This window comes from Pollachius pollachius (assembly GCF_949987615.1).
Source record: "Pollachius pollachius genome assembly, chromosome: 15".
In the NCBI taxonomy this organism is placed as follows: Eukaryota; Metazoa; Chordata; class Actinopteri; order Gadiformes; family Gadidae; genus Pollachius; species Pollachius pollachius.
The window spans coordinates 3,625,804-3,652,822 of NC_136948.1; the positions used below are offsets into that span (position 1 = coordinate 3,625,804).

The window sequence follows — 27,019 nt, forward strand, 5'->3', positions numbered from 1 at the left end:
CTACCTTCTGACGGACTCGTGGGACGCGCACCGTGGACGCGCACCGACGGGCTGTTGGGCGCGCACCACGGACGTGCACCGACTGGCAGTTCGGCGCACACGTAGCGTTTACGTACGCAAGATGTCTTCTGCTTGATTTGGCGACAAAAGCAAACACACAGCACACATATTACTAATGTGGGTATTTTTTTAATTTAATAACTAACAATTTGAAAATAAGTCGAACAATGTTTTTTCAAAATAGCTTCTTTTTTTGATGTAGTGTGCATTTCAATAAAATATAAATTATCGTGGTAAAATATCGATTTTTCTTTCGGGGGCAGGGTTCTAACTGAAATAGTTCCTTCGTTTTTCCAATAGTGATTGTTATCAAGATGCACGTTTTTGACCAAAGAAGAAATCGGACATACAGACAGACATGGCAGCTGGCGATATGGTTAATTCATTATGCAGAACATATTAGGTCACATAAAAAAACATAGAAAAACAACATCATACGGTACAGCAAGAAATACTCCTTCATAGAGTTGGCAGCCACCGTTGGTTTAAATGCACGTGATGATCAACCATCGAGGCCGTCTGAGGTGGTTATGGTTCAAAAGACAAGGTGGTACATTTTTTTGAATCCCAAATAAAACCTAGTAGGCTAACCGATATAGAGGAGGGTGTAGAGACTAATGAAGACCATACTAGGAGGGTGTAGAGACTGTGATGAAGGCCGTAGCACGAGGCTGAGGAGACTGTGATGAAGGCCGGCTCCCTGGCCTTGATGGGGGGTTGGCAGCCAGCGGTCCCTCGGCGGGCTCAGTCTGGCACAAGACCGACCTCTAGTGGTCGGGTGGCAACGTAGCAGACAAGATAAGCTATAAACTGTCTTTACCAAAAGCTAACATTTATTCAAAATGCTCAGACAGAGAATGACACGCCGCAAAAAAGACCCATGTTTAAATGGCTAAGCCAATTCACCTGGTAATTGAATAACTCTGTTCTAGATTTCTCTAGGTCGCCCAGCAGGGGGCAGCAACGCTATGCGTGATAAAGGTGAAGCCAGCTTGGTGGGGAATTGAACGCTAACGACAGAGAACACGCTGCATACCTGCAAATGAATATGTTTAACCGGATCAAGGTAACACGACAATTCACACATACCATAAACGAAACATAATTACTAATGTATTACAATTAGTAATTATTACTTAAATAGCTTAAAGTTCAAGAGAAATAATCATGAGGGTACAACAAAAACGCAGACCTCTTAACCAAAATCGAGGTGCATGGAAAGTAGCCCACACTTTATATTCCCTGAATGAGCTCACGGTTAGCAATGAGCAACATTTAGCACAAAAATCTACAACCACACACCCAGTCCTGCGTGAACAATTTCACATTAAAAGGCAGTTTAAGCTGTGATTAAGTTTCCTCTAAGGGTCGGAGAAACAGTCCAACTTTTAGCTTCTACCACTTAGCTTCAGTGCTCGGCGAATATTCAACTGCAACGTTAGCTTTCTTGACCAGTGTTGAGCCGCTTGCTAGCATTAGCATAGCAAGAAGTGGCATTCTTGTTATCGAGCATGTAGAGAATACAGCTTCACCGTCTTAGAAAAAATAAAAATATATGCCTTTCAGTGGACGCTTGATCCAGGGTATTCGTGGTTGGGTAGGTTCTGAGCCCGGGTCAACGCGACAGATAGCACACAGCTTCTCCCAAACCCTTTTTAGCGTTCACTGTAACTCGTTTCGACCGGTCACGGCCAACTGTCACCCGTTGTCGTCCATCTTGTAAAGCAGGTACTGCCGTGCGCCGCGCTCGGCCCCCCTACTGGGGCAGGCGTCCAGGCGGCAGAGGCAGGTGCATGCTGGGTAGCCAGTTGGCAGGAGATGGTAGCGATGCGGTAGCTCCCTAAGACCTAGCGACGACGGACAGCGGTCGCTCACCAGTAGCTTCACGCGCTTCCTGTCCGGGTACGCCGACTGCAGCCCGGGTGGTCCTCGCCTCCTCGCTACCGCCACCACCTCCTCCTCCTCCTCCTCTTCCTCCTCCTCCTCCTCCTCCTCCTCCTCCTCCCCCAGCACCTCCTCCTGGTGGTGGATCTTCCTCAGCAGGTTGTTGATGAGGACGGAGCGTCGCAGGTACGCCTCGGGGTCGTCAAGGAAACGCAGCTTGTCCAGCGACAGCTTCAGGATGCAGCTGCGCTCCTCCTGGAGGATCATGTGCTGCAGGAGAAGGAGAAAGGAGGCGCAGCGGCAGGAGGTGCAGGAGAGTGAGGGTGGAGGAGCAGGAGAGAGAAGGAGGAGGAGAAGGTTGAGGAGCAGGAGGGAGGAGGAGGAGAAGGTTGAAGAGCAGGAGGAGGAAAAGGAGAAGAGGGAGGAGGTGGGAGAGGAGGAGCATGACAGAGGAGGAGGAGGAAGAGCAGGAGGAGGAAGAGGAGGGGGGTAAGGCGGAGCAGGAGAGAAGAGGATCAGGATGGAGTAGGATAGAGGAGGAGGAAGAGGAGGAGGAGGAGAAAGACATGCTTGTCAGTAAACTTCCCCTCCTCACAGGTGAACACTAACTTCCCAGACCTGTCATGTTAACTGCTGAGCTATTGGCTCAATAACCATTCATCAGGCAATCAATTAATCAATGAAGGTAAACACAGAAGCGTATAAAATCAATACCAGCAAAAAGTGACGGCGGATGAAACACCTTTTGACAGAGAAAACATGTTACAGAGTGTGTGTGGAGCAGGAGCTGTGGATCTGTCCAGCAACTGACCTCCCAGCCTACCTGTTAGGAGGCGATGGGGAGGAGGAGAGAGAGGTGAAGGGAGGAGAGGTAGAGAGGAGGACAGAGGAGAAGAGAGAGGAGAGGGTGGACTAGAGAGAGGAGAGGGGGGAGAAGAGAGAGGGGGGAGGAAGAGGATAGGAGAGGTGAGGAGGAGAGGAGAGGGGCGGACATCCAAAAATGCAGAAGCAGAACAAAATTGCACATGATGAATGAAAGAGATAGAGAGTGAAGGAGAGGAGGGGAAAGATGAGGAGAGGACAGGAGGAGGTGGGAGGGGGTAGAACGAGCATGGTTGTTGAGGAGAGGAAGCGCGGAGGAAAAGATGTTTGACAGTGAATGAGTCATCCATGCGAAGAAGGTTTTGGTGTGGTTTGTATGGTTGTGATGTTTTTCCCGCTTTAACTCATTCAGCGAGCAGGGGGCAGGAAGACATCGCCCCTGGCAAGCAAGATCAATAAACCATTAAGTCGGCTCGGAGAGCGAGAGAGCACCCTAGGGGCGGTCTCGGACTCACGGTAAACTAGCCTCACAAATCGTCTGACATGAATATCTAAAGACTGACGGCAGACGAGCTGGGATTTGTTGAACGGGTCGTCCATCTTTTGGCTTTATGTTTGTTTTCGACCAACCGTGTGGCTGGGGGCGGGCTCTGTCGGCATGCATCGATTCAAGCAAACGAGTTTCTCTTCATTAGCATATCTCTGTCACCAAACAGGAAACAGGGCGTGACTCCGCCCCCTTCAGTGTTTTTGCTTCCTGTCCTCGGGACGTACTTTCTGAAGGTAGCCATGCAGGCGTCCGTGGAGGTCCTCTTCCTGCGCATACTTCCTCTTGAAGTAGGCAATCTTCGACGTCGTAGAGGGGGGGGTTCTCGCTCAGAGGGAAGTTGGATCTGGGGGAGGGAGGGAGGGGGGAGAGTTACACCTGTACGATCCCACCATCGACAAGGGCTCGATACAGAAGCACAGGTACATTCTAAATCTTTATCATCAATATCACATTTGTGATTGATAAATACACTTCATGCATTTTGTTACAAATGTCCAACGTTAATTTGTGTTGCAGAGTAAAAGGTGGATACATGAATTGAGAACACAATGTGTATATATTTATATGAATGGAGAGTAGCCCTGTTAACTCATATATCACCTCCAAATCAGGTTTATCACCTCTATATCAACTCTTTATCCCTCCAGGGGTATTTCACCTCTCGTGGTAGTCACTCGAGGGGTATACCGCCTTTATATCACTCTCTGGGTATTTCTCCTCTATATTACTCTAGTGGTATGTCCCTTCTATATCACTCTTGGGGTATTTCACCTCGATATCACTCTAGTGTTAAATCACCTCTATATCACCCTTGGGGTATTTCCCCTCTCTATCACTCTTGGGGTATTTCACCTCTAGGGGTATATAGAGGTATCCGCGTCACACCCGTTGGACGTCACCTGCGGCAGGGGGCGGGGCAGGGCCGTGCGTGGACGATGTGACCAGGGTGTCAGCGCGTGGGGCGCCCGGCGGTCCCTCGGGCTCCTGCGGGATAGAGGACGGCTGTTTATTATATAAATAATTATATTATTTATATAATAAACAGCCCGATGTTTATTATGTAAATAATAAACATCAGGCTGTATTATAGGTAGGTCTACAGGACTACACGACTTTTGCTGTTGTTCTAGGAGACACATGACAGTATGCGGTCGTAAACCTGTTGCGCAATGCAGCGTGCCATTTCACGTGCGGACGGAGCGATGTCGATGTATGTCAGTGGATTGAATCGCGCACAACACGCACGGTGGAACACACGTCGCGTCAGGTGCCAGCAGCGAACATAACATGACCAGCATCAAATCCAAGGCTTGAAAGTGATTGTGTGCGTGTGAGCTCCTAGTGTGTGCGCGCGCGCGTGTGTGTGTGCGTGTATGTGTGTGTGTGTGTGTGTGTGTGTGTACACACACAGAGAGCTGCACACTACAACCTACTGACAAGTCGGGCATTGGAGCGAAATATCAAAGAGAGGTTGTACGTGCGTGTCGCGAACGGCGACTGCTGCTTATTTATTCGACAATGATTGTCATTAATAAAAATAATAATGATAATAATATTGCAAATCTGATGTAAGGATCAAAACACTCACTGCGACGGCGCCAACTCGTTTTGAGGAGATTTTGAGTGTTGTGCTTGGAACGCTGCATCTTACCTTCTTAATATCCAGGGATGATGCACGGTACTCTCTGAGCGTTCAGGTCCTGATGGTGCGCGCGGGGTTTGTTCAAGAGCGTCATTTACCGTCTGCACCGATCCACCCCCACGCAGAGGGAACCCAGAGATCCAGCTGTCACTCCTACGGCTCTCCGCAGCAACAAACAACAACTCTGAGGCAGACCCTCACTACTCTCGGGCTCTTAAAATATCCCTTTCAGAGCAACAAGAAACAACACGGACATCCGCGCCACCTTATTGGTCGCCCCCCTGAAGCAGCTGTTTCCTGTTGCTAGGAGTGTCACTTAGCAATGATGACGCGCCCGCCTCGTCTCATCCATTCTTCTTTGATGTTCTTCTCCTTGCATCATTTAGCCCCGCCCACCGGACGGAGGACACGTCGGTGCAGAGAGACGCGAGCATCGATTTAATGATCCACCTCGTCAACCTGGGCACGTGTGTTTAGTTCCCAGGGGAAAGGGTTTTATCGGAGTCTTATTTGTTCCACGGTTCTGAGGATGCTGTAATGTCTCAAATAGCGAGCTGAGAGGGAATTGAGACCATGTTGAACTGCGCACGTGTGGTTGATGTTGTTGTAATGGGATCTCTCTCTCCTTCCATGTCTCTCTCTCTCCCTCTCTCTGTCACTGTCTCTTTCTCTCTTCATCTCCCTCTCCATCTCTCTCTCTCCCTCTGTCACTCTCTCCCTGTCTCCGTCTCTCTCTCTCCCTCTCTCTCTCCATCTCTCTCTCTCTCTCTCGCTCCATCACTTTCTCTTTCTCTCTTCATCTCCCTCTCCCTCTCTCCATCTCTCTCTCTCCCTCTGTCACTCTCTCCCTGTCTCCGTCTCTCTCTCTCCCTCTCTCTCTCCATCTCTCTCTTCCCCTCTCTCTCTCTCTCTCTCTCTCTCTCTCTCTCGCTCCATCACTTTCTCTTTCTCTCTCTCTCCATCTCTCTCGCTCTCTCTCCCCCCCCTCTCTCTCTCTATCTCTCTCCGCCTCTGTCTCCCCCCCTCCCGAACCCCCTCTGATCCGACGTCCCGGTAGAGGGCTGCTGGGGGCTGTGGGGGGGGTACCCTCCCTGGTGGAGGGTAAAGGACTTGTTTTCAGAGAGGAGGTGTGCGGACCAGCAGGGGGTCTGAGCGGGGGCGGAAACCTGAACCGCTGCGAGACGCAAGGGCGACAGATGGGCGGCAGACGTCATGACAACAGGGATCCGAATTTTATTGGCACAGACAAAACGCGGCACAAAAAGTGTTCCCTCCCGCTCCCTCTCTCTCCCACTCTCTCTCGGTTCCCTCGGAGGAATCCAGATGTTCCACAAGCCGGCGTGACGGGAGAACCGCGCACAAGCCAAGAGGGACACACCGAAACTCACGGCTCATGCAAACAGTGTGAACGACGGATTATCTCAGGGACGGAGGAACGTGCGACCGTGCGCACGGAGGCGATGAACAGGCACTTCATGTCATCTCCGTGTGGACAAACCTGGAAGAACTGGGCAACGCTCGCTCTAGTGTTTATTACAATTATATAATCTTTATGCATGCATCCGTCAAAACTCTCAAGCATCACGACATACCTAAAGCATTTAGCAAAAATACACCAGAGATATGCTCATCATCACATCACACGAGTATGTACACTGACTGTCCCGGCCACATGGATGGATTGGGATTGGTGCTGTGGTCTAGTGTGCACAGAACCGGTGTGGACGGAACCGGTGTGGGGGAACAGGCAGGGGAAGGTTCTACGTCTGTTTAGATCCACATTTGTGCTTCCATTACATAAAAAAAATACAATATACAATCTCCTTGTGATCAGTTGAAACACGAACCAATAGATTAATACCCTGATGGAATACATTTTACCTGTTAATGTAGGGATAGTGAGTGTTGGACTAGTGATGGGGTCACTAAACATGTTATAGGGAGTATTGGTCTAACGATGTGGTCTCTAAACATATTAAAGTGAAAATTGGTCTCTAAACATTTTATAGTGAGTATTGGTCACTAAACATGTCAAAGTGAGTATTGGTCTAGTGATGTAGTCTCTAAACATGTTATAGTGAGAATTGGTCACTAAACATGTTATAGTGACCAAATATAGTGTCCTATAGTTACATATTACATATGTTATATTGAGTATTGGGCTAAGGTTAGTTATGTTATTCCCGTATACTTTATTTTGAACTTGTTTCGTAACAGCCTGTTGCATCTGCTTCCATCCTGAGAATCTCTTCCTGCTGCCTGTTTTTCCCTGAATCAGTGGCCAGAGGACAAGGACGGCCGTATATGAAATGTAAACATGAAGTCATCCGAGCATTACCACCACCCAGCCAATCATTAGCCAGATACAACTGACATGTATGTGCTATGGGCGGGGCTAAGGCCCGCCCACGTCTCCCCCGATTGGTGGAAGCAGTTCAATGTGACCAGTGCGCCGTGCAGTGCAAGGGGACGGGCCTCATGCAGCTATGCGGCCGTGCCATTGGATCCCAGGAGTGTCGTCTCCCGTGACAACGCGCCGACGGGCCAATCGCGCGACGCGCCCCCCCCCCCCACGGTGGTAAAGACTCTTAAGGACTGAGGATTGTCTCGAGGCTCTGCGTCGCCACGGAAACCGGGAACGCATTCAGGGTGAGGGTGTAAATCCTCCTGAGACAATGTCCAGGATGTGTTTGTGCACGGAGGTCGTCGGTGTTGGTGAGTTTACACGCCCCGCCCCCTACAGCCCACCATGTGCCACTACACACCAGTACCAGGGCCAATCAATACCAGTATGTATACCAGCATGTAGGATATATCCGCATGTGTACCAGTTTGATAGCACTATGGAAATATACACTAAGATAGACCAGTAATAAATATCTACCAGTATGAATATATACCAGTATTTATATAGTATGAATGTATGCATTAATACCAGTCGGTACCAGTATGTAAATATATCACTATGTATATATACCAGTATGGATAAACAAATATATACCAGTAATACATATATACCAGTATGAATATATACCAGTATGTATACCAGTATGATACCAGTATGGATATACACATATATATACCAGTATGTAAACCAGTATGATACCAGTAGGGATATATACACAAATATATACCAGTGATACATTTTTACCAGTACTAATATATACCAGTATGTTCTGGGTGGAGATGATTCAACTGATTCTGTGAAGACCCTGATCTTCATCACGACTTCATCATCCTCATCATCATTGTGCTGTGTGCTTCATCTGTTGTTTGCACTAATTTACAACCAAATAGAGAACACACACACACACACACGCACACACAACACACACACACATACACACACACACACACACACACACACACACACACACACGAAAACACACGTGCGCGCACACGCGCGGTCCTTCACGTCATGCTATGAGCAGCTGGGGTTAGAAACCTCTTCTCTGGGTAGCATTTGAGGCAGGAACAGGAAGCCAGACACACACATCCAGTCAGACACAACTTCAACCAGTCGCCAAGCCAGTCAGCCAATGAGTCATAAAGCCTTACAGAACGGTAGTCAGTCAGCCGGTCGGCCAGTCAGCCAGTCAGTCAGAGCGAGCCAGCCAGCCAGCCAGCCAATGAAGCAGTCTGCCAGGTGTTCCAGTGAGAGTCTCCAGCTGTCTCCCAGCAGCGAGGTCACAATAGAACGTTTCAATGAGAAATCATTCTCTATTCACTCACAGATTCTACCCACAATGCACTCTGACTTCCGTCTCTCTTTCTCCCTCCCTCCCTATCTCTCCCTCTCTCTCTCCCTGCCATTTCTCTCCCTCCCTTTCTCTCTCCCTCTATCTCTCCCTCTCTCTCTCTCTCTCCCTCTCTCCCTCCCTCTCTCTTCCTGTCTCTCCCTCTCCCATCAGGTGTAAACTGGTGTAAACTGGTGTAGACTGGTGTTGACTGGTGAAAACTTCAGCATAAGTTTAAACAAGTAAAAGGTGTGAACTGGATTTACTATGTTTAGCCGACCGACTTGTGTGTTTGACTGGTGGTACTGGTTAGGTTGGAGTAAAGCAGTGTAATTATACATTGCAAGTCTGTGAATCAGAACCATAACCAAGGATAAAGTCTGAGTCTCGTTAGTCCTGGACCAGTCCAAACTGGGCTTCCTCCTCCCTGGGTCTTCACCTCCACCACAACCACACGGCCGTGAGAGGTCCACCGGAGACCGAGGAGAACCCAGGAGGGGCGTCCAGGGAGACCTCGGTGCTGGAGCCGTCCGGACCAATCGGCTCGCCGCCTCCTCTGCCAAGGTCCGGACGTTCCAAGCCCAACGATTCCAAGTGATTGAGTGTCAAGACGAAAGGGGGCGTGTCCTATAGCCAGAGGGGGGGTAGGGGGCCGTCCTCCAGATAGAGGGTGTGTGTGTGTGTGTGGGGGGGGGGGGGGCGTGTCCTCCGGCCAGAGGGGGCGTGTCCTGTAGACAGAGGCGGGTGGGGGGCTTTCCTTCAGACGGAGGGTGTGGGTTTGTGTGTGGGAGGGGGCGTGTCCTCCGATCAGAGGGGGCGTGTCCTGTAGACAGAGGGGGGTGGGGGGGTGTCCTTCAGACGGTGGGTGCGTGTTTGTGTGTGGGAGGGGGCGTGTCCTCCGGCCAGAGGGGGCGTGTCTAGGCGTCCAGCAGCATGTGCCAGCGGCTGACCCACTGGCCCTGGCCGTCCTTCATGTCCTCCCAGTGCAGCAGCTCCTCCTCTCCGCTGCTGTTCTGGCCCAGGGACACCCAGCCCACCATCTCCTTCCTCTTCATGCTGCGCCGGCTGTAGATGGACACCATCAGGGTCACGTCCGACAGCTGGAACAGCGCCACCTGCAGGGGCAAAAGACACGGTCACGGTCATGGCCAGAAGGGTTTGGATGGTAATAACAATAATAATAATAATAATAATAATAATAATAATAATAATGCTACATTTTATTTCAAGCGCCTTTCATGTCCCCCAAGGACACTAGTAATGGAAAAAAAAATTGTAAAAAAAACATCAAACAGGGACACTATAAACAGGCACTAAACACTTAGTCAAAGACACTACTTGCTACCTCCGTAGGTACATGTCGATAAGGCGAGGGGATCGAACCCACAACGTTTCGGCTTAAAGCGCTGCGGATGAAGAAGATAGTATTGACTGGCGGTTGATCGGTGAGGCAGAGTGTACAAAGTTGTACAACATGCTGTTCAGGACTTTGGGGTGACTGTTACTAGGCAACCGAACGATTGGAGCCCATGTCGCGGCGCGCCTGTTAGCAAAACGAATGCTTTGTCTGGTGGACGGTTACATAAATCGATAAACCCAGAGGCATTCCACCGCCACGGCTGAGCATGAGCAGCGAGCACGCTCCTCCAAGAGAACGCAGTAGAAACACACTGGAACACACTGAGAGTAACACACTGGAACAGACTGAGAGTAACACACTGGAACACACTGAGAGTAACAGACTGAGAGTAACACACTGTAACAGACTGAGAGTTACACACTGAGAGTAACACACTGTAACACACTGAGAGTAACACACTGAGAGTAACACACTGTAACAGACTGAGAGTAACACACTGTAACAGACTGAGAGTAACACACTGTAACAGACTGAGAGTAACACACTGTAACAGACTGAGAGTAACAACTGGAACAGACTGAGAGTAACACACTGGAACAGACTGAGAGTAACACACAGGAAGACACTTAGAGACAGAGGGTAACAAAAGTCTGAGAGTAACACACTGAGAGACAGAAGGTAACACACTGGAACAGACAGAGTAACACACTGGAACAGACTAAGAGTAACACACCGGAACAGACAGAGTAACACACTGAGAGAAAAGAGAGTAACACACCGGAACAAACAGAGTAACACACTGGAATAGACTAAGAGTAACACACCGGAACAGACAGAGTAACACACTGGAACAGAGTGAGTTAAAGGGCAGACTGTACCACACTATAACAGACCATTACAGACCCCTAGACTTAGACGGACTCACAGAGAGTAACATACAGACTGTGACAGTCAGACTGAGAGTAACATGCAACCGACTGTAACAGAGCAACCGACTGTAACAGAGTAACAGAGTAACAGACTGTAACAGAGTAACAGAGTGTAACAGAGTAACAGACGGTAACAGAGTAACAGACGGTAACAGAGTAACAGACTGTAACAGACTGTAACAGAGTAACTGAAGGTAACAGAGTAACAGACGGTAACAGAGCAACAGACCTGGAAGACGAAGGTCTCCTTGAAGACGGGGTTGGGCTGCCCGCGACGCACCGACGTCTTGCAGCGGGAGATCTCCTGGCCCACCGAGTTAAGCAGGACCAGCCTGCAGTAGGTATCTACAGAGAGGAGCAGGAGGAGAGCCCGATGAAGGGGTGAGTGGGCGAGTGAGTGAGTGAGTGAGTGAGTGAGTGAGTGAGTGAGTGAGTGAGTGGGTGAGTGAGTGAGTGAGTGAGTGAGTCGGTGAGTGAGTGACTGAGTGAATGAGCGAGTGAGCGAGTGAGTGGGTGAGTGAGTGAGTGAGTGAGTGGGTGAGCGGGTGAGTGGGTGAGCGGGTGAGTGAGTGAGTGGGTGAGTGAGTGAGTGAGTGGGTGAGTGAGTGAGTGACTGAGTGGGTGAGTGACTGAGTGACTGAGTGACTGAGTGAGTGAGTTAGTGACTGAGTGGGTGAGTGGGTGAGTGAGTGAGTGAGTGAGTGAGTTAGTGACTGAGTGGGTGAGTGAGTGAGTGAGTGAGTGAGTGAGTGAGTGAGTGGGTGAGTGAGTGAGTGGGTGAGTGAGTGAGTGAGTGAGTGAGTGAGTGGGTGAGTGAGTGAGTGAGTGAGTGAGTGAGTGGGTGAGTGAGTGAGTGAGTGAGTGGGTGAGTGAGTGAGTGAGTGGGTGAGTGAGTGAGTGAGTGAGTGGGTGAGTGAGTGAGTGAGTGAGTGAGTGAGTGAGTGAGTGAGATAGTGAGTTAGTGACTGAGTGGGTGAGTGAGTGAGTGAGTGGGTGAGTGAGTGAGTGAGTGAGTGGGTGAGTGAGTGAGTGGGTGAGTGAGTGAGTTAGTGACTGAGTGAGTGAGTGAGTGGGTGAGTGAGTGAGTGATTGGGTGAGCGTGTGTGTGTGTGTGTACCTGGTGGTCTGGTCACAGCCATGTTGCGGAAGTGGCTCCCCTTCAGGACCTCCACCGACATGCGCCCGGTGGTGGCCTTGTAGGACAGACCCAGCAGCAGCTCCGGGACCCCCCCGTGGGCCAGGGACTGGCCCGACGACACCCCCTCTCCCTGGGGGACTACCGCCAGGCTGAGCTGGGAGTCCAGAGACTGGCGGAGAGGTAGGGGTGAGACAGTACAGAGACAGGTCATTAAGGAGCAGGTAGGGGTTAGACAGTACAGAGACAGGTCATTAAGGAGCAGGTAGGGGTTAGACAGAACAGAGACAGGTCATTAAGGAGCAGGTAGGGGTTAGACAGTACAGACAGGTCATTAAGGAGCAGGTAGGGGTTAGACAGTACAGAGACAGGTCATTAAGGAGCAGGTAGGGGTTAGACAGTACAGAGACAGGTCATTAAGGAGCAGGTAGGGGTTAGACAGAAGAGAGACAGGTCATTAAGGAGCAGGTGGGGGTTAGACAGTACAGACAGGTCATTAAGGAGCAGGTAGGGGTTAGACAGTACAGAGACAGGTCATTGAGGAGCAGGTAGGGGTTAGACAGTACAGAGACAGGTCATTAAGGAGCAGGTAGGGGTTAGACAGGTCAGTAAGGAGCAGGTAGGGGTTAGACAGTACAGAGACAGGTCACTAAGGAGCAGGTAGGGGTTAGACAGTACAGAGACAGGTCATTAAGGAGCAGGTAGGGGTTAGACAGAAGAGAGACAGGTCACTAAGGAGCAGGTGGGGGTTAGACAGTACAGACAGGTCATTAAGGAGCAGGTAGGGGTTAGACAGTAGAGACAGGTCATTAAGGAGCAGGTAGGGGTTAGACAGAAGAGAGACAGGTCATTAAGGAGCAGGTAGGGGTTAGACAGAAGAGAGACAGGTCATTAAGGAGCCGTTAGGGGCAGTAGAGACAGGTCAGGAATCCTACGAGCTCTAAATTCTAGGGTCTAAGTTCTGGTATCAAGGTCCTGATACCCAGCTCACGGCTCGCGTTCTAGGCGTCCTGAGACCGTAGGTTCTAGACCCACAGCGCCTGGGCTCCGAGGTTCTGCGGTTCTAAACCCCCCCCCCGCCCCCCCGGGTTCCCCTCACCTTCAGGTTGCTGCGGGGCTCCAGCACCAGGCTGGTCTCCATGGTGCCCCCGTCGGGGTTCAGCCCGCCCAGCCGCAGGACGCTCTCGCCCACCAGCCTCTCGCGGGCCATGCGGCCGCCCAGCGCGTACAGCCGGAAGCGCAGGCCCGACAGCAGCAGGTCCGAGGGGTCCAGCCGCGCGAAGCGGAAGGCGTCGTCGAAGCGCGGCTGGGGGCCCTTCTGGGCCGAGGTCTTGCGGCGCTGGCGCTTGCCGGGCAGCAGCACCACGTGCACCTGGTGGCAGTCCGTGCCGCTGCGCGCCTTGTCCGGGATGTCCCGCGCGGCGACCACACGCACCAGCAGCCGCTCCGCCCCGGGGTGGTACTCCAGGGAGAGCAGCAGGTGGCCGCAGGTGGTGACGGGGCCCCGAGGGGCCGGGGACACGGGGGGCTCGCTGGGCGCGGCGTCGCCCGGAGGAGGCGGCGGCTCGCCCTGGGGGGGGGAGAGACGGGGCGGGAGGAGGGAGAGGAGGTCAGCGCTGGGGGCTGCTGGGGTGACACCAGGGGAGGAGGAGGTGGAGGAGGAGCAGTCACTGTTTCCTTTTGCTTTTTCAGAGGACGTTAGTAGGTGTCCCAATGTAGGCCTCTCTCTCTCTCTCTCTCTCTCTCTCTCTCACTCTCCCTCTCTCCTTCGCTCTCGCTTTCTCTCTCTCTCTCTCTCTCTCCTTCACTCTCGCTCTCTCTCTCCCCCTTTCTCTCTCTCTCTCTCTCCCTTTCTCTCCTTTGCTCTCTCTCTCTCTCTCTCCCTCTCCCTTTCTTTCTTTCTTTCTCTCTCTCTCCTTTCGCTCACTCTCTCTCGCTCTCTCTCTCTCTCCCTTTCTCTCTCTCTTTCTCTCTCTCTCTCTCTCCTTCGCTCTCGCTATCTGTCTCTCTCTCTCTCTCTCCCTTTCTCTCTCTCTCTCTCTCTCCTTCGCTCTCTCTCTCTCTCTCTCCTTCGCTCTCTCTCTCTCTCTCTCCTTCGCTCTCTCTCTCTCTCTCTCCTTCGCTCTATCTCTCTCTCTCTCCTTCGCTCTCGCTCTCCCTTTCTCTCTCTCTCTCTCTCTCCTTCGCTCTCGCTCTCTCTCTCTCGCTCTCTCTCTCTCTCTCCCTCCCTCTCCCTTTCTCTCTCTCTCTCTCTCTCTCTCTCCCTCTCCCGCTCACTCTCTCCCTCTCTCTCTCTCAGCCTGGAGCTAACCTTGGCCGCCCACTACTCTTCCAACTTGGCATAAAATCAATCAGTGCACATTAACACAAAGACACACTAACACGCAGACACACTAACACGCCCACACGCCGAGTAACACTGACACACACACCAGGTCCCTTTAACCACACACACGGCAGAAGCACCCATGGGTGGCATTAGCAAAGGATCCTGTGTTGATTGTGTGTGTGCATATGTGTGTGCGTGTGTGTGTGCTTGAGTGCGTGCGTGCGTGCGTTGTTTGTGTGTGTGTGTGTGTGTGTGTGTGTGTGTGTGCGTGAGTGTGTGCGTGCGTGCGTATGTGTGTGTGTGCGTGCGTATGTGTGTGTGTGCGTGTGTGTGTGTGTGCGTGCATATGTGTGTGTGTGTGTGTGTGCATGAGTGCGTGCGTGCGTATGTGTGTGTGTGTGTGTGCGTGCGTGACTCTTTGCAGCACCTCAGGGCTCCAGGTGGAGGAGCTGTCGGTGGCTTCGTTGTTGTCCAAGCCCGTGTTCTCCTCCTCCACCTGCACCTCCTCCTTCTCCTCCCCTCCTGGGGCCCGTGGGTCCAGGAGGCTAGGGGTGGGGGTGGTGGTGGGGGTGGGGGTGGCCCCAGGGCGCAGGGAGCCCCGGGCCCCCCGCAGCGAGGGCTCCTTCAGGGTCCCGGTCTGGCTCCTGGGGGTCCGGGTCTGGCTCCTGGGGGTCCCGGTCTGGCTCCTGGGGGTCCGAGTCTGGCTCCGGGGGGTTCCGGTCTGGCTCCGGGGGGTCTGGCTCCTGGGGGTCTCTGGGCGGCTGGACTGGGGTCTCTCGCGGCTCTCTAGGACCTGGAGGGACAAGGGGGGGTCCTGGAACCCTGGGGAGCTCCGGTCCTCCATGTCTGGAAGGAGAACGTCTGGGTTAGGGACCAACATCTGGAGAGATATCAGGAGAACGTCTGGGTTAGGGACCAACATCTGGAGAGATATCAGGAGAACGTCTGGGTTAGGGACCAACATCTGGAGAGATATCAGGAGAACGTCTGGGTTAGGGACCAACATCTGGAGAGATATCAGGAGAACGTTTGGGTTAGGGACCAACATCTGGAGAGATATCAGGAGAACGTCTGGGTTAGGGACCAACATCTGGAGAGATATCAGGAGAACGTCTGGGTTAGGGACCAACATCTGGAGAGATATCAGGAGAACGTCTGGGTTAGGGACCAACATCTGGTGAGATATCAGGAGAACGTCTGGGTTAGGGACCAACATCTGGAGAGATATCAGAGAACGTCTGGGTTAGGAACCAACATCTGGAGAGATATCAGGAGAACGTCTGGGTTAGGGACCAACATCTGGAGAGATATCAGGAGAACGTCTGGGTTAGGGACCAACATCTGGAGAGATATCAGGAGAACGTCTGAGTTAGGGACCATCATCTGGAGAGATATCAGGAGAACATCTAGGTTAGGGACCAACATCTAGAGAGATATCAGGAGAACGTCTGGGTTAGGGACCAACATCTGGAGAGATATCAGGAGAACGTCTGGGTTAGGGACCAACATCTGGAGAGATATCAGGAGAACGTCTTGGTTAGGGACCAACATCTGGAGGGTTATCAGGAGAACGTCTGGGTTAGGAACCAACATCTGCTCCGCCCATCAGTTAGAAGGCTCCCATGCCCCACTAGCTGAGCACAGACTCTGGTTCAAGCTACAGACCTTGAATGCCGCGAGGCAACGTCCACCGTTGATTTTTTAATGGACATGTTAACATGTGGTGTAAGGGATTATGGGACAGTTTCTGATTTGCCCATCGACTACCACTGGCAGACTTCCTTTCACTTCCCCACAGTAACATGTATAACATTGTGTAACTTCAGGTATTCACATGAAGGTGTATCATGTCTACTCGGCCACAAACGTCTCAGTATCCTAGAAAAACGGAACACAGTGTTTACGATACTTCTATCGAGGTGTTTGAAGATGTTTAGAGCCTTGTCTGTGCGGGCATCTCACTGCGTCTTTACGGTGTCAACAGCGAATGCACTCTTGTTTCTGTACCTGAGGAACCAGCTGTTTCACAATGGATGTGACGTCAATCTCTGAGCTTTAGGTGCGCTTGCAGACCGACCACATCGACCGTGAAGCGTTTAAGGTGACAAAGTACATTGGATGGTAATGTAGGTGTCTTAATGGCTTTATGCTCTGGGCTGGGACATCATTGCTTCATTGAACTAAGGTGTTTACATGACAGATAGCAATTCAGATGACACACACACACACACACACACACACACACACACACGCACACACACACAATCGCGCCTTCTTTCTCTCCCAGTGGGAATAGAGCGTTCTACAGACCGATCAATAATCGTTATCTTCTATTGGCTGTAGTCAGAGCAGTGGGCGGGCCTCTAGCACCACACTATGACTCATCACAACACACTGAGCCCTCTCCCACAGCTTGCTGTGACCGGCTGTGTGTGTCGAGTGTGTGTGTACAAGTGTGTGTGCGCTCTGAGTCTGTACAACAAGACCTGAAGAGAGGGAGTCGAAGGATAATACGAAGATGTTTGAGTCAATCAATTCAACTCGCACACAACAAAGGTATCTTTTCAAAATGTTCCTCCTACCCCCTACTCCTCCTCTCTCCTTCCTGCTCTCCTCTCTCCTCCTCTACCATCCTCTCTCCTCCTCTCTTCTCCTCCTCTCCTCTTCTCTCCTCTCTCCTCTCCATCTCCTCATCTCCTCCATCTCCTCTCCTCCTCCCTCTACCCTAGCATCCTCTCCACATCCTTCTCCTCCCCTCTCCTCCCTCCTCTCCTCCATCTCCTTCCATCCTCCTCTCCTCTCCTCCATCGCCCCCTCTCCCCCTCTCCTCCCCTCTCCCCCTCTCCTCCCCCCCCGCTCTGTGTGTGTCGCCGTGGGTCCATCACCTCCGCACTCTGAGGCTCCGCTGCTGACCTCGTCCTGGTCAGAGAGGAGGTGTCCGGACCCCCGCCGCCCCCCCGCGGGCTGGGAGAGGGCCCGGGCGGCCGCACGGTGGGAGGCGCCCCCACCGCGGAAACTATGGGAGCGCGAGACGGAGATCTCAAACTGCTTCAGCACCTCCTCCTCCCCGTCGGAAGCGCTGCTGCCCTCCTCCTCATAGAAGTCCTCCTCATGCCCATAACTGTTGACTGGAGGGGAGGAGGAGGAGGAGCGAGGGGAGGGGATGGGGGAGGTGGGGAAGGGAGGATGGGGAGAGGAGGGGAGAGAAGAGGAGGGGAAGGGAGGGGAGGATAGGAGAAGAGAGGAGGGGAGGGGAGAGGAGAGGAGAGGAGAGGAGAGGAGAGGAGAGGAGGGTATGGGAGGGGAGGGGATGGGGGAGGTGGGGAAGGGAGGATAGGATAGGAGAGGAGAGGCGAGGAGGGGAAGGGGGGGAGGGGGGAGGAAGGGAGGGTAGGTGAGATGGGGTGAGGAGGGGAGAGAAGAGGGGAGGAGGAAAGGGGAGAGGAGAGGAGAGGAACACAAGGGAAAAGGGGATGAGCGGGAGAGCAAGAGAAAGGAAAGGAAAGAAGGAAACATTTAAAGACTAGAAACTTGTTCTGTTTGAAAGCAATTGAAATGAACCCGCCATCAAGATAGGAACAGTCAGGTAGCATGGTGAGAGCAGGGCTACTGTACAGTAAAAGAAGAGTGACAGTAGAGCTTCAGTAAAGTGACAGTAGAGTGACAGTAGAGTGACAGTAGAGTATCAGTAGAGTAACAGTAGAGTGACAGTAGAGCTTCAGTAGAGTGACAGTAGAGTGATAGTAGAGCTTCAGTAGAGTGACAGTAGAGGGACAGTAGAGCTTCAGTAGAGTGACAGTAGAGTAACAGTAGAGTGACAGTAGAGTGAGAGTAGAGTGACAGTAGTGACAGTAGAGTGACAGTAGTGACAGTAGAGTGAGAGTAGAGCTTCAGTAAAGTGACAGAGTGACAGTAGAGCTTTAGTAGAGTGACAGTAGAGCTTCAGTAAAGTGACAGTAGAGTGACAGTACAGTATCAGTAGAGTAACAGTAGAGTGACAGTAGAGCTTCAGTAGAGTGACAGTAGAGTGACAGTAGAGTGACAGTAATGACAGTAGAGTGACAGTAGTGACAGTACACTGACAGTAGAGAGACAGTAGACTGATAGTAGAGTAGCAGTTGAGTGACAGTAGAGTAGCAGTAGAGAGACAGTAAAGTGACAGAGTAGCAGTAGAGTCACAGTAGAGTAGCAGTAGAGTGACAGTTGAGTAGCAGTAGAGTGACAGTAAAGTGACAGCAGAGTGACGGTAGATTGACAGAGGTGACAGTAAAGTTGCAGCAGAGATTGACACATTGGTAATCACATGGTAATCACAAAGAGCTCTCCTCTGTCACCACGGAGACCGTTTGCGCAAGGCATCTCCATGGCAACGTGATTTGAATGGGTTCAGTGCGAGTAGGGGCGAGACAGCAGATTGGCTCTCAGGGGTTCTGAGGAGGAAGTGGCGAGGTCAGGCTGGACTGACAACACTGCTAGAAAACACGTGTGTGTGTGTGTGTGTGTGTGTGTGTGTGTGTGTGTGTGTGTGTGTGTGTGTGTGTGTGTGTGTGTATACACTGGTTCACAGTATACGCACATGTAACATTCATACCACGATATGCTTATGAAAGATGAGCTCGCACACACACACAGCCGCACACACACCAGCACACAGCCCCTTAGAAACACAAACACTCTTCAATGCCTGGAGTATGCACACATGTTCAACAGCCTGATTCAACATTGCGTGTGTGTGTGTGTGTGTGTGTGTGTGTGTGTGTGTGTGTGTGTGTGTGTGTGTGTGTGTGTAGTACTTTGAGAATCCAGAAGAGTGAAAGCTGCTCATGTAAGCTTGTCCTAAGCATGCTGTTCGTTCAGACAGATATTCAAACCGGTCAAACACAGAGCTAAAACCAACGCTCTGGGCTCTAGCCTCTAGACTCTAGAGTCAAGACTCTAGAGGCTCAAGACTCTAGAGACTCAAGAACCATTGTCGAGGGACTTTAGTTTTAACTTCCTGTGGCCAACCAGTGAGTTGGACGCAGTGTTGTTTTCTCTCGTGTACAATGGATGTACAATCAGCTGGTGTCTTTGAATATCCTAAGCAGCAGCGAGGAGTCAAAATCCGCCCACATTTCCAAAGGGTTTAATCTGTCACAGAGACAACCACTATTTCACGTAGGACTTTGTCACCTGATGTCACCGAGCTAGTCTGTGTGATGTCACCCAGCTGTGTGATGTCACCAAACTAGTCTGTGTGATGTCAGCAGGCTAGTCTGTGTGATGTCACCCAGCTGTGTGATGTCACCAAACTAGTCTGTGTGATGTCACCAAACTAGTCTGTGTGATGTCACCAGGCTAGTCTGTGTGATTTTACCCAGCAGAGTGATGTCACCAAACTTGTCTGTGTGATGTCACCAAACTTGTCTGTGTGATGTCACCAAACTTGTCTGTGTGATGTCACCCAGCTGTGTGATGTCACCAAACTAGTCTGTGTGACGTCAGCCAGCTGTGTGACATCAGCCAGCTGTGTGACGTCAGCCAGCTGTGTGAGGTCACCCAGCTGTGTGAGGTCACTGAGCGAGGCTGACAGGTGTCACAGCGTTCCACCGGCTGACGTGCGGTCGAGTTGCCCTGCGCTCCAGACGGGCCGTCCCCAGCCACTACGGGCTAACGTATCGTCGCTATAGTTACCTTGCCGTGGCTGTGAACCTAGGCCTGTCTGACTGCTGCTGCCTTGCTCAGGGGTAGCTCCTCGGTGAGTCCTGTCAGGTGGGCCCCGGTCGGCGGGGGGAGAGGGGGGGTCTGCCGGCTGTGGGGTACCGGGCGTGTGTCGCGGAGCTCTGGGGGAAGGGTTGAGTGAACCAAACAGGAGCTGGAGTGTTGACCGAAGGAGTCAAGGTGGAGCCACGCCCCCTTCAGGAGGAGGAGGGGGGGCAGAGGAGGGAGGCTTCATGTTTGATGAGTGGGATGGGCGGCGGGAAGCCTCTCTCTCTCTCTCTCTCGCTCTGTTTCCTTCTCTCGCTCACATTCTCTTACTCTCTTTCCACTCTCTCTACCCTTCTACTCTCACTACATATTTATAACCTAATAAGTTGTTTGTTTAATTTGACACTGCTGCTCTGCTTCTTGTTGAATCTCTCTCTCTCTCTCTCTCATACTCCCGTTCTCTCTCCCTGTTCTCTCCCTCTCTCTCTCTCTCTCTCTCTCTCATACTCTCGTTCTCTCTCCCTGTTCTCTCTCTCTCCCTCTCTGTCTCTGTCTGTCTCTCTGTCTCTCTCTCCCTCTCTCTCTCTCTCTCCCTCTCTCTCTGGCAGGGCAGGGCTGTGTATAATGTAGTCACCACGTTGTTTAAAGACAAACAGCCAGCAGAAAGGAACTATTTACCTTGTCCTCTGCTTGCCTAACCTAAACTAAACAGCTCCCCAATGACTTATTAGTGTGAGACGAAATATCTGTCTCACACTTCAAACACTTTCAGTAGTGTTATTAGTTTTTGCACTTAAAAAGGTGCTGAGACCTTTTTAGGTTTTTTTTATTTTTGCAATTTTTGAGACTGCACTGTTGAAGAATTTTAGATTTTTAACAGCGCAGAAAGTAGCACAACAGAGCAAGATCCAGGAAGCATCCCCTCCTCTCTGCTCCCTCCTTCCCCATGTTGCTAAGAAGTCTCCCATTCACGCACCTGTGATTGACAGGCAAGATGGAGTCCCTCAACCAATCAGGGAGGAGCGACGGGCGAAGGGTCTCTCCCGACTGGTCAGAAGTGAGCCGGAAGCGCTCTAAAAGCTGATTGCAGAGTCCCTTACAAGAGCAGGGGCAGTCAACAGCGGAGCTTTCATGGAGCGCTTCACTCAGTAATAGATGACGCACGGCGCAGAGAAAATTACCCTCAGATAAGAACTCCTGAATCTCCGAAACCAAACACTGAGCTTAAACCATAGGAACACCCCTCTCAACACTTACTGTATGTTGTACGCCACCTAGCTAATCACGAGGTGACCCTGAGCGAGACACCCCACCCTGACGGCTCCGTGCCGGTCGCCCTGCGTGGTCGACTCCGCCGTCGGTGTGTCAATGTGCGACTGAACGGTTGTGAGTCGCTTTGGATAAAAAGCGTCAGCAAAATCCCCCTCAGGGTAAAACGTAAATAAAGAGAGTGTGTGAGAGAGTGGAGAGCTTACCGAGACCCTGACGAAGCCCCCCATGCCGCCGGGCCTTCCTCCCCGGTCCGGTCTGCTCCAGGCAGGGCAGCCCCCCCACCCGGGAGAAGCAGAGCTTCTTGGTGATGAAGAGGAAGAGCACGCCCAGGGCCACCACGAAGACCGCCACGGCCGTCAGGAAGCCCAGGGCCTCGGGAGTGACTGGCAGAGAGAGAGAGAGGGACAGGGGACACACGATGACACACTGATCGGACCACACCAACAGGCAGCCTGCACGCACGCACACACACACACACACAGGCGCGCACACACACACACAGGCGTACAAACGGGCGTACACACAAACGCACGCACACGCATACGCACACACACACACACACACACACAGGCGTACAAACGGGCGTACACACAAACGCACACACACACACACACACAGGGGTACACACGGGCATACACGCACAAACACACACAGGCGTACACACAGTTGTACACACAAACACACACAGGTGTACACACACACAAGCGCACACAGACACACACACAGGCGTATACACACAGGCGAACGCACGCACACGCACAGGCGTACACAGACACACATAAGCGCACACAGACACACACATACACACCCAGGGGTACACACACACACACACACACACACACATGCGAACGCACGCACGCGCACACACACACAGACAAACAGGCATACATGCACACAAACACACAGGCGTACGAACACACACACACACACACACACACAGGCAAACAAACACGCACACACACACACAGACACACACACACACACAGGCGTACGCGCACATACACACACACACACACCATGCATACGAAAAGCAAGCAAAGACAGAACACATGGTATATGTGGAAAACATACAGACAGAACCATGTTTTAGTACTTTTGATCGATTGGTAGGTAGCTGTACACTGCACATCAACATGACTATCACAATACACACATGTCTGTCATTCTGTCTCATGTCCTCCTCATGGGGTACCTTCACCCTCCATTCTGTGATGACCAAGCGAGCACAACGCCAAGCCAGAGAGGAGGACAGGAAGTCAGCTAGCCAGAGAGGCGAGCCGCGTTGAAGCAGGCGTGCATGCGTGCGTGAGTGTGTTTCAAGGATGCATGCAGGTGTTTTGGCGCTTCAGTGAAACAGAACGTCTCTAACGATTAGAGAGGAAAACGAGAGAGAGAGAGAGAGAGAGCGAGAGAGAGAGCGAGAGAGAGAGAGAGAGATATGGAGGTGGAGGAATACAAGAAGTGAACATGAAATCAATCAATCATTCAGAGCAACACAGCAGGAATCTCTCCAAGAGAGATGGAGAGATACAATTGAGAGAAAGGTAGAGAGAGAGAGGGGTGGAGAGAGAGGTAGAGAGCGGTAGAAGGATATAGTTAGAGAGCGAGAGAAAGGTACGTCAGAACGTCTAGAGAGGAACGATTAGAGAAGAAAACGAGAGAGGTAGCGAGAAAGAGAGAGGATCCATGAGTGAACATGATGAACACGTTCATCCGGCGGTGTTGTGCGTTCTCCTGTTTCCATGGAAACGCTGGGAGTAAAATTAAATCAATGACAGGAGAGAGGGAGGTATGGCCTGCAGAGACCTGAGGCCAAGTGAGTGAGTGAGTGAGCGAGTGAGTGAGTGGGTGAGTGAGAACATAATGTTTTATAGTGTGCGTGTGGTTGAATGGGTAGGGTGTGCATGAAAGAGATGGGCAAGCGAGCAGCAGAGAGAGGAGAGAGAGAGAGAGAGGTGAGAGAGAGAGAGAGGTGTGAGAGAGAGAGAGAGAGAGAGAGGGAGAGAGAGAGAGAGAGAGATGAGACTGCTGCTGTGTTTACTGTAGGGCACTTTCCTATTGGACAGTTTTTGGGAAAACTGGTTGATCACAACCTCAACGTTTGCATGTCTAAACGATAACGAGTCATCTTTTAATCAATTACTCAATTAACACTGGACGGTTTTATTCAAAAAGAGAATAACAACACAGTAGTAATAATAATAACTGCTAAGTACAACAGGAACAGAAGACATGTCCATCCACGAGGGTGGTGTATTCCTGACGCCCGCGGCAGTCTGGGAGGACGTACTAACACGCTGCTCTATGTTAGACCCCAGAACCAGAGGCTTGGGGCATCCCTGCTATAGAGGGGGATGAGACACGGAGATGGAGAGTCCCCAGGCGACCAGATACACCGTGTGTGAGTGTGTGTGTGTGTGTGTGTGTGTGTGTGTGTAGATGTGTGTGTGTGTAGATGTGTGTGTGTGTGTGTGTGTGTGTGTGTGTGTGTGTGTGTGTGTCAGCTGCAGCAAGACAAGAGGGCTCAGTGTGTGCGACACACACAGACCCCCTGCTGTCTGGAGCCAGATGGACAGGATGGAGTCCCCTCTCACACCTGCCTACCTCACACACACACACACACACACACAGACACACACACACAATAACCCCCCCGCCCCCGCCTAACACACACACATACACAGACACACACACAGGTACACATTTCAAACACACACACACACACACACCCTAAAGCACAAACACTTTCTCCGTCCACACACTGATACACACAACCCACTGATACACACACTGGTACACACTGATATACACACACTGATACACACACACATCCTTCACGCTGATACACACTGATAAACACAAACTGATACACATACACATCCTCCACGCTGATACACATCACTGATAAACACACACTGATATACACACACTGATATACACACACTGATAAACACACACTGATACACATACACATCCTGCACGCTGATACACATCACTGATAAACACACACTGATACACACTGATATACACACACTGATAAACACACACTGATACACATACACATCCTGCACGCTGATACACATCACTGATAAACACACACTGATACACACTGATATACACACACTGATAAACACACACTGATACACATACACATCCTGCACGCTGATACACATCACTGATAAACACACACTGATACACACTGATATACACACACTGATAAACACACACTTATACACATACACATCCTGCACGCTGATACACATCACTGATAAACACACACTGATACACATACACATCCTCCACGCTGATACACATCACTGATATACACACACTGATACACACACATCCTTCACGATGATACACATCACTGATAAACACACACTGATAAACACACACTGATACACATCACTGATAAACACACACTGATAAACACACACTGATACACATCACTGATAAACACACACTGATAAACACACACTGATACACATCACTGATATACACACACTGATACATACACATCCCCCACGCTGATACACATCACTGATAAACACACACTGATACACACACACATCCCCCACGCTGACACACGTTGAAGGAGTCTGAGAATGGTTCACCATGGACCCTGTTTCATCATCTTGGGTCTCAGGGACGAAGGCAGAGGCTGAGATCGGTCCAGTGATGCACTGCAATCCTACATTAGTGCCACTAATATACCTCCTCTAACTATGCTAAACACACACACACCCTAATCACGCACACACAGACACCCTAAAACACACAAATAAACACCCCCCCCCCATAATACACACACACACCCTAAAATAAACGAATAAACACACACAAAAATACATAGACACCAATACACATTGATCCACACACGCACACGCACATACATGGGACACACAATTACACACAGTATTGAACATAAACACTTACCACCCAAATACATTACACGCACACACAAACACAACCTATACGAAAACACGAGATACACACGGGTGAAGTACACACACACACACACACACACACACACACACACACACACACCCACTCGAATGGACTAGCTGAACCACACGCCACCACCTGAACAGAGTTAGTTTCCGTGGAAACGCTGTAGAAGTGGCGCTAGGTATTGTGAGCGTGCCCACGCACCACAGGTTGCCATGGCGCCGTCAATCTGGCGGGAAGACGGATCTGACGGCCTTTGCGCTCGCCCACCTCCATTTTGTTTACTGAACCGTAAAGAGGGCCAGGGTGTGCACGTGTGAGTGTGTGCGTACGCGTGTCTGTGAGTTTGTGTGTGCATGCGTGTGAGTGTGTGTGCGTGTGCAAGTGTGTGTGTGTGTGTGCACCCGTTTGTGTGTGTGTGCGTGCATGTGTGTGTGTTTTTGCGTGTGTTTGTGCGTGTGTGTGCACGTACGTGTGTGTTTGTGCGTGGATGTGCGTGTGTGTGTGTGTATGCGCGTGTTTGTGTGCGCCTCTGTGTGTGTGTGTGTGTGTGTGTGTGTGTTGTGTGTATTGTGGTGTTGGATGCACAGAGCTTGTAAGAATTGTACCTAACACCGCCTATCTGGAAGAACCTTCCAGAGCACGAGAGGCTGAATGGCTTTTATCCTTTTATCCATTACTTTCAAATCAAAGATTACTGGTTGCAAGGAGGACTTGTTGTAGACACTGATCTAAACTGACCGATGCTTTTGGACCCTTTAAATCCAAAATGGATTCCCTTTTCAAAATAACGTTCTGGGATGTTTGCTCTCCAGTCTTGTAAAGACAAGTTGGACGTTGGGCAGGTAGTATGTTGTCATTCTGGTGTGTTAGCCCCCCCTGCAGGCCAGTGGCAGAACTACGTCTACACCCAGAGCTCGGCTGACTGGTGAATCGAAATGCCACTGCTTGCCTCTAACAAGGTCCTTGTTATCTCATTGAACCATTCTTGTTATGCACACAAGTCTACAAAGATGGTGAAAACGTTGGCAACAAAATGTTTATCTGATTCATCTGCGAGAAAAGCCTTCAACGATAACAATATTGTTGTCTAATACCGAACGCACCAATCACGCCCATCCTAATTAGATGGACTTACCATGGTGCGTGGTTTTAGTGCATATTTAAAGTGCTTGCATCTAACTCTCGTCATCAGTGTTCAGTTGTGATTGGCTGTTAGGGGGAAGGTAAAAGAATTAGGACAGCACCCAAGTCACCCAAAAAGACTTTTCCACATAGCATCAGCAAACAACGCCATCTACTGGACGTTTTTAGGAATCACTACTGAAGGCTACTTTGAAGTATTTCGAGAATATGTTTGTGAGGAACGCCCTATAGGCATTCTGAAGCAAATACAGAACGGGATTAGTGGAATACAAGACAAGCCGTTTTTAAAGCAGTTTGTGATAACTTGCCCAATAGAGTGTTGCTTACTGTGATACGCAGACAGCAGCCAATCAGAATCGGTCCCAGATCCATTCAAACTGGCCATTTATCCTCTCCTACTATTCCTCCGTCTTCTCTCTCTCTCTCTCTCTCTCTCTCTCCCTTCTCGTCCCTCTTCTCTCTCTTGTCCTCTGAGGACTGACTGGCCTTCCCACTCCGCCCCCAACGTCCGACAGGA

At 50.9% G+C, this 27,019-nt stretch overlaps 1 protein-coding gene across 1 annotated transcript; it reads right to left on the bottom strand.

Annotated features, from left to right (window-relative positions):
• Positions 1–9,557: 9,557 nt before the first annotated feature.
• Positions 9,558–22,613, bottom strand: syt16 (synaptotagmin XVI; the record flags this gene model as incomplete). The annotated part of the gene is made up of 8 exons (XM_079752219.1): positions 9,558–9,810; positions 11,214–11,329; positions 12,102–12,291; positions 13,219–13,689; positions 14,876–15,294; positions 17,334–17,576; positions 21,612–21,860; positions 22,601–22,613. 8 exons carry the CDS (start codon positions 22,611–22,613, stop codon positions 9,613–9,615), a joined length of 1,899 nt encoding a protein of 632 aa, XP_079608345.1. The 3' UTR covers positions 9,558–9,612.
• Between the last annotated feature and the right edge of the window lie 4,406 nt (positions 22,614–27,019).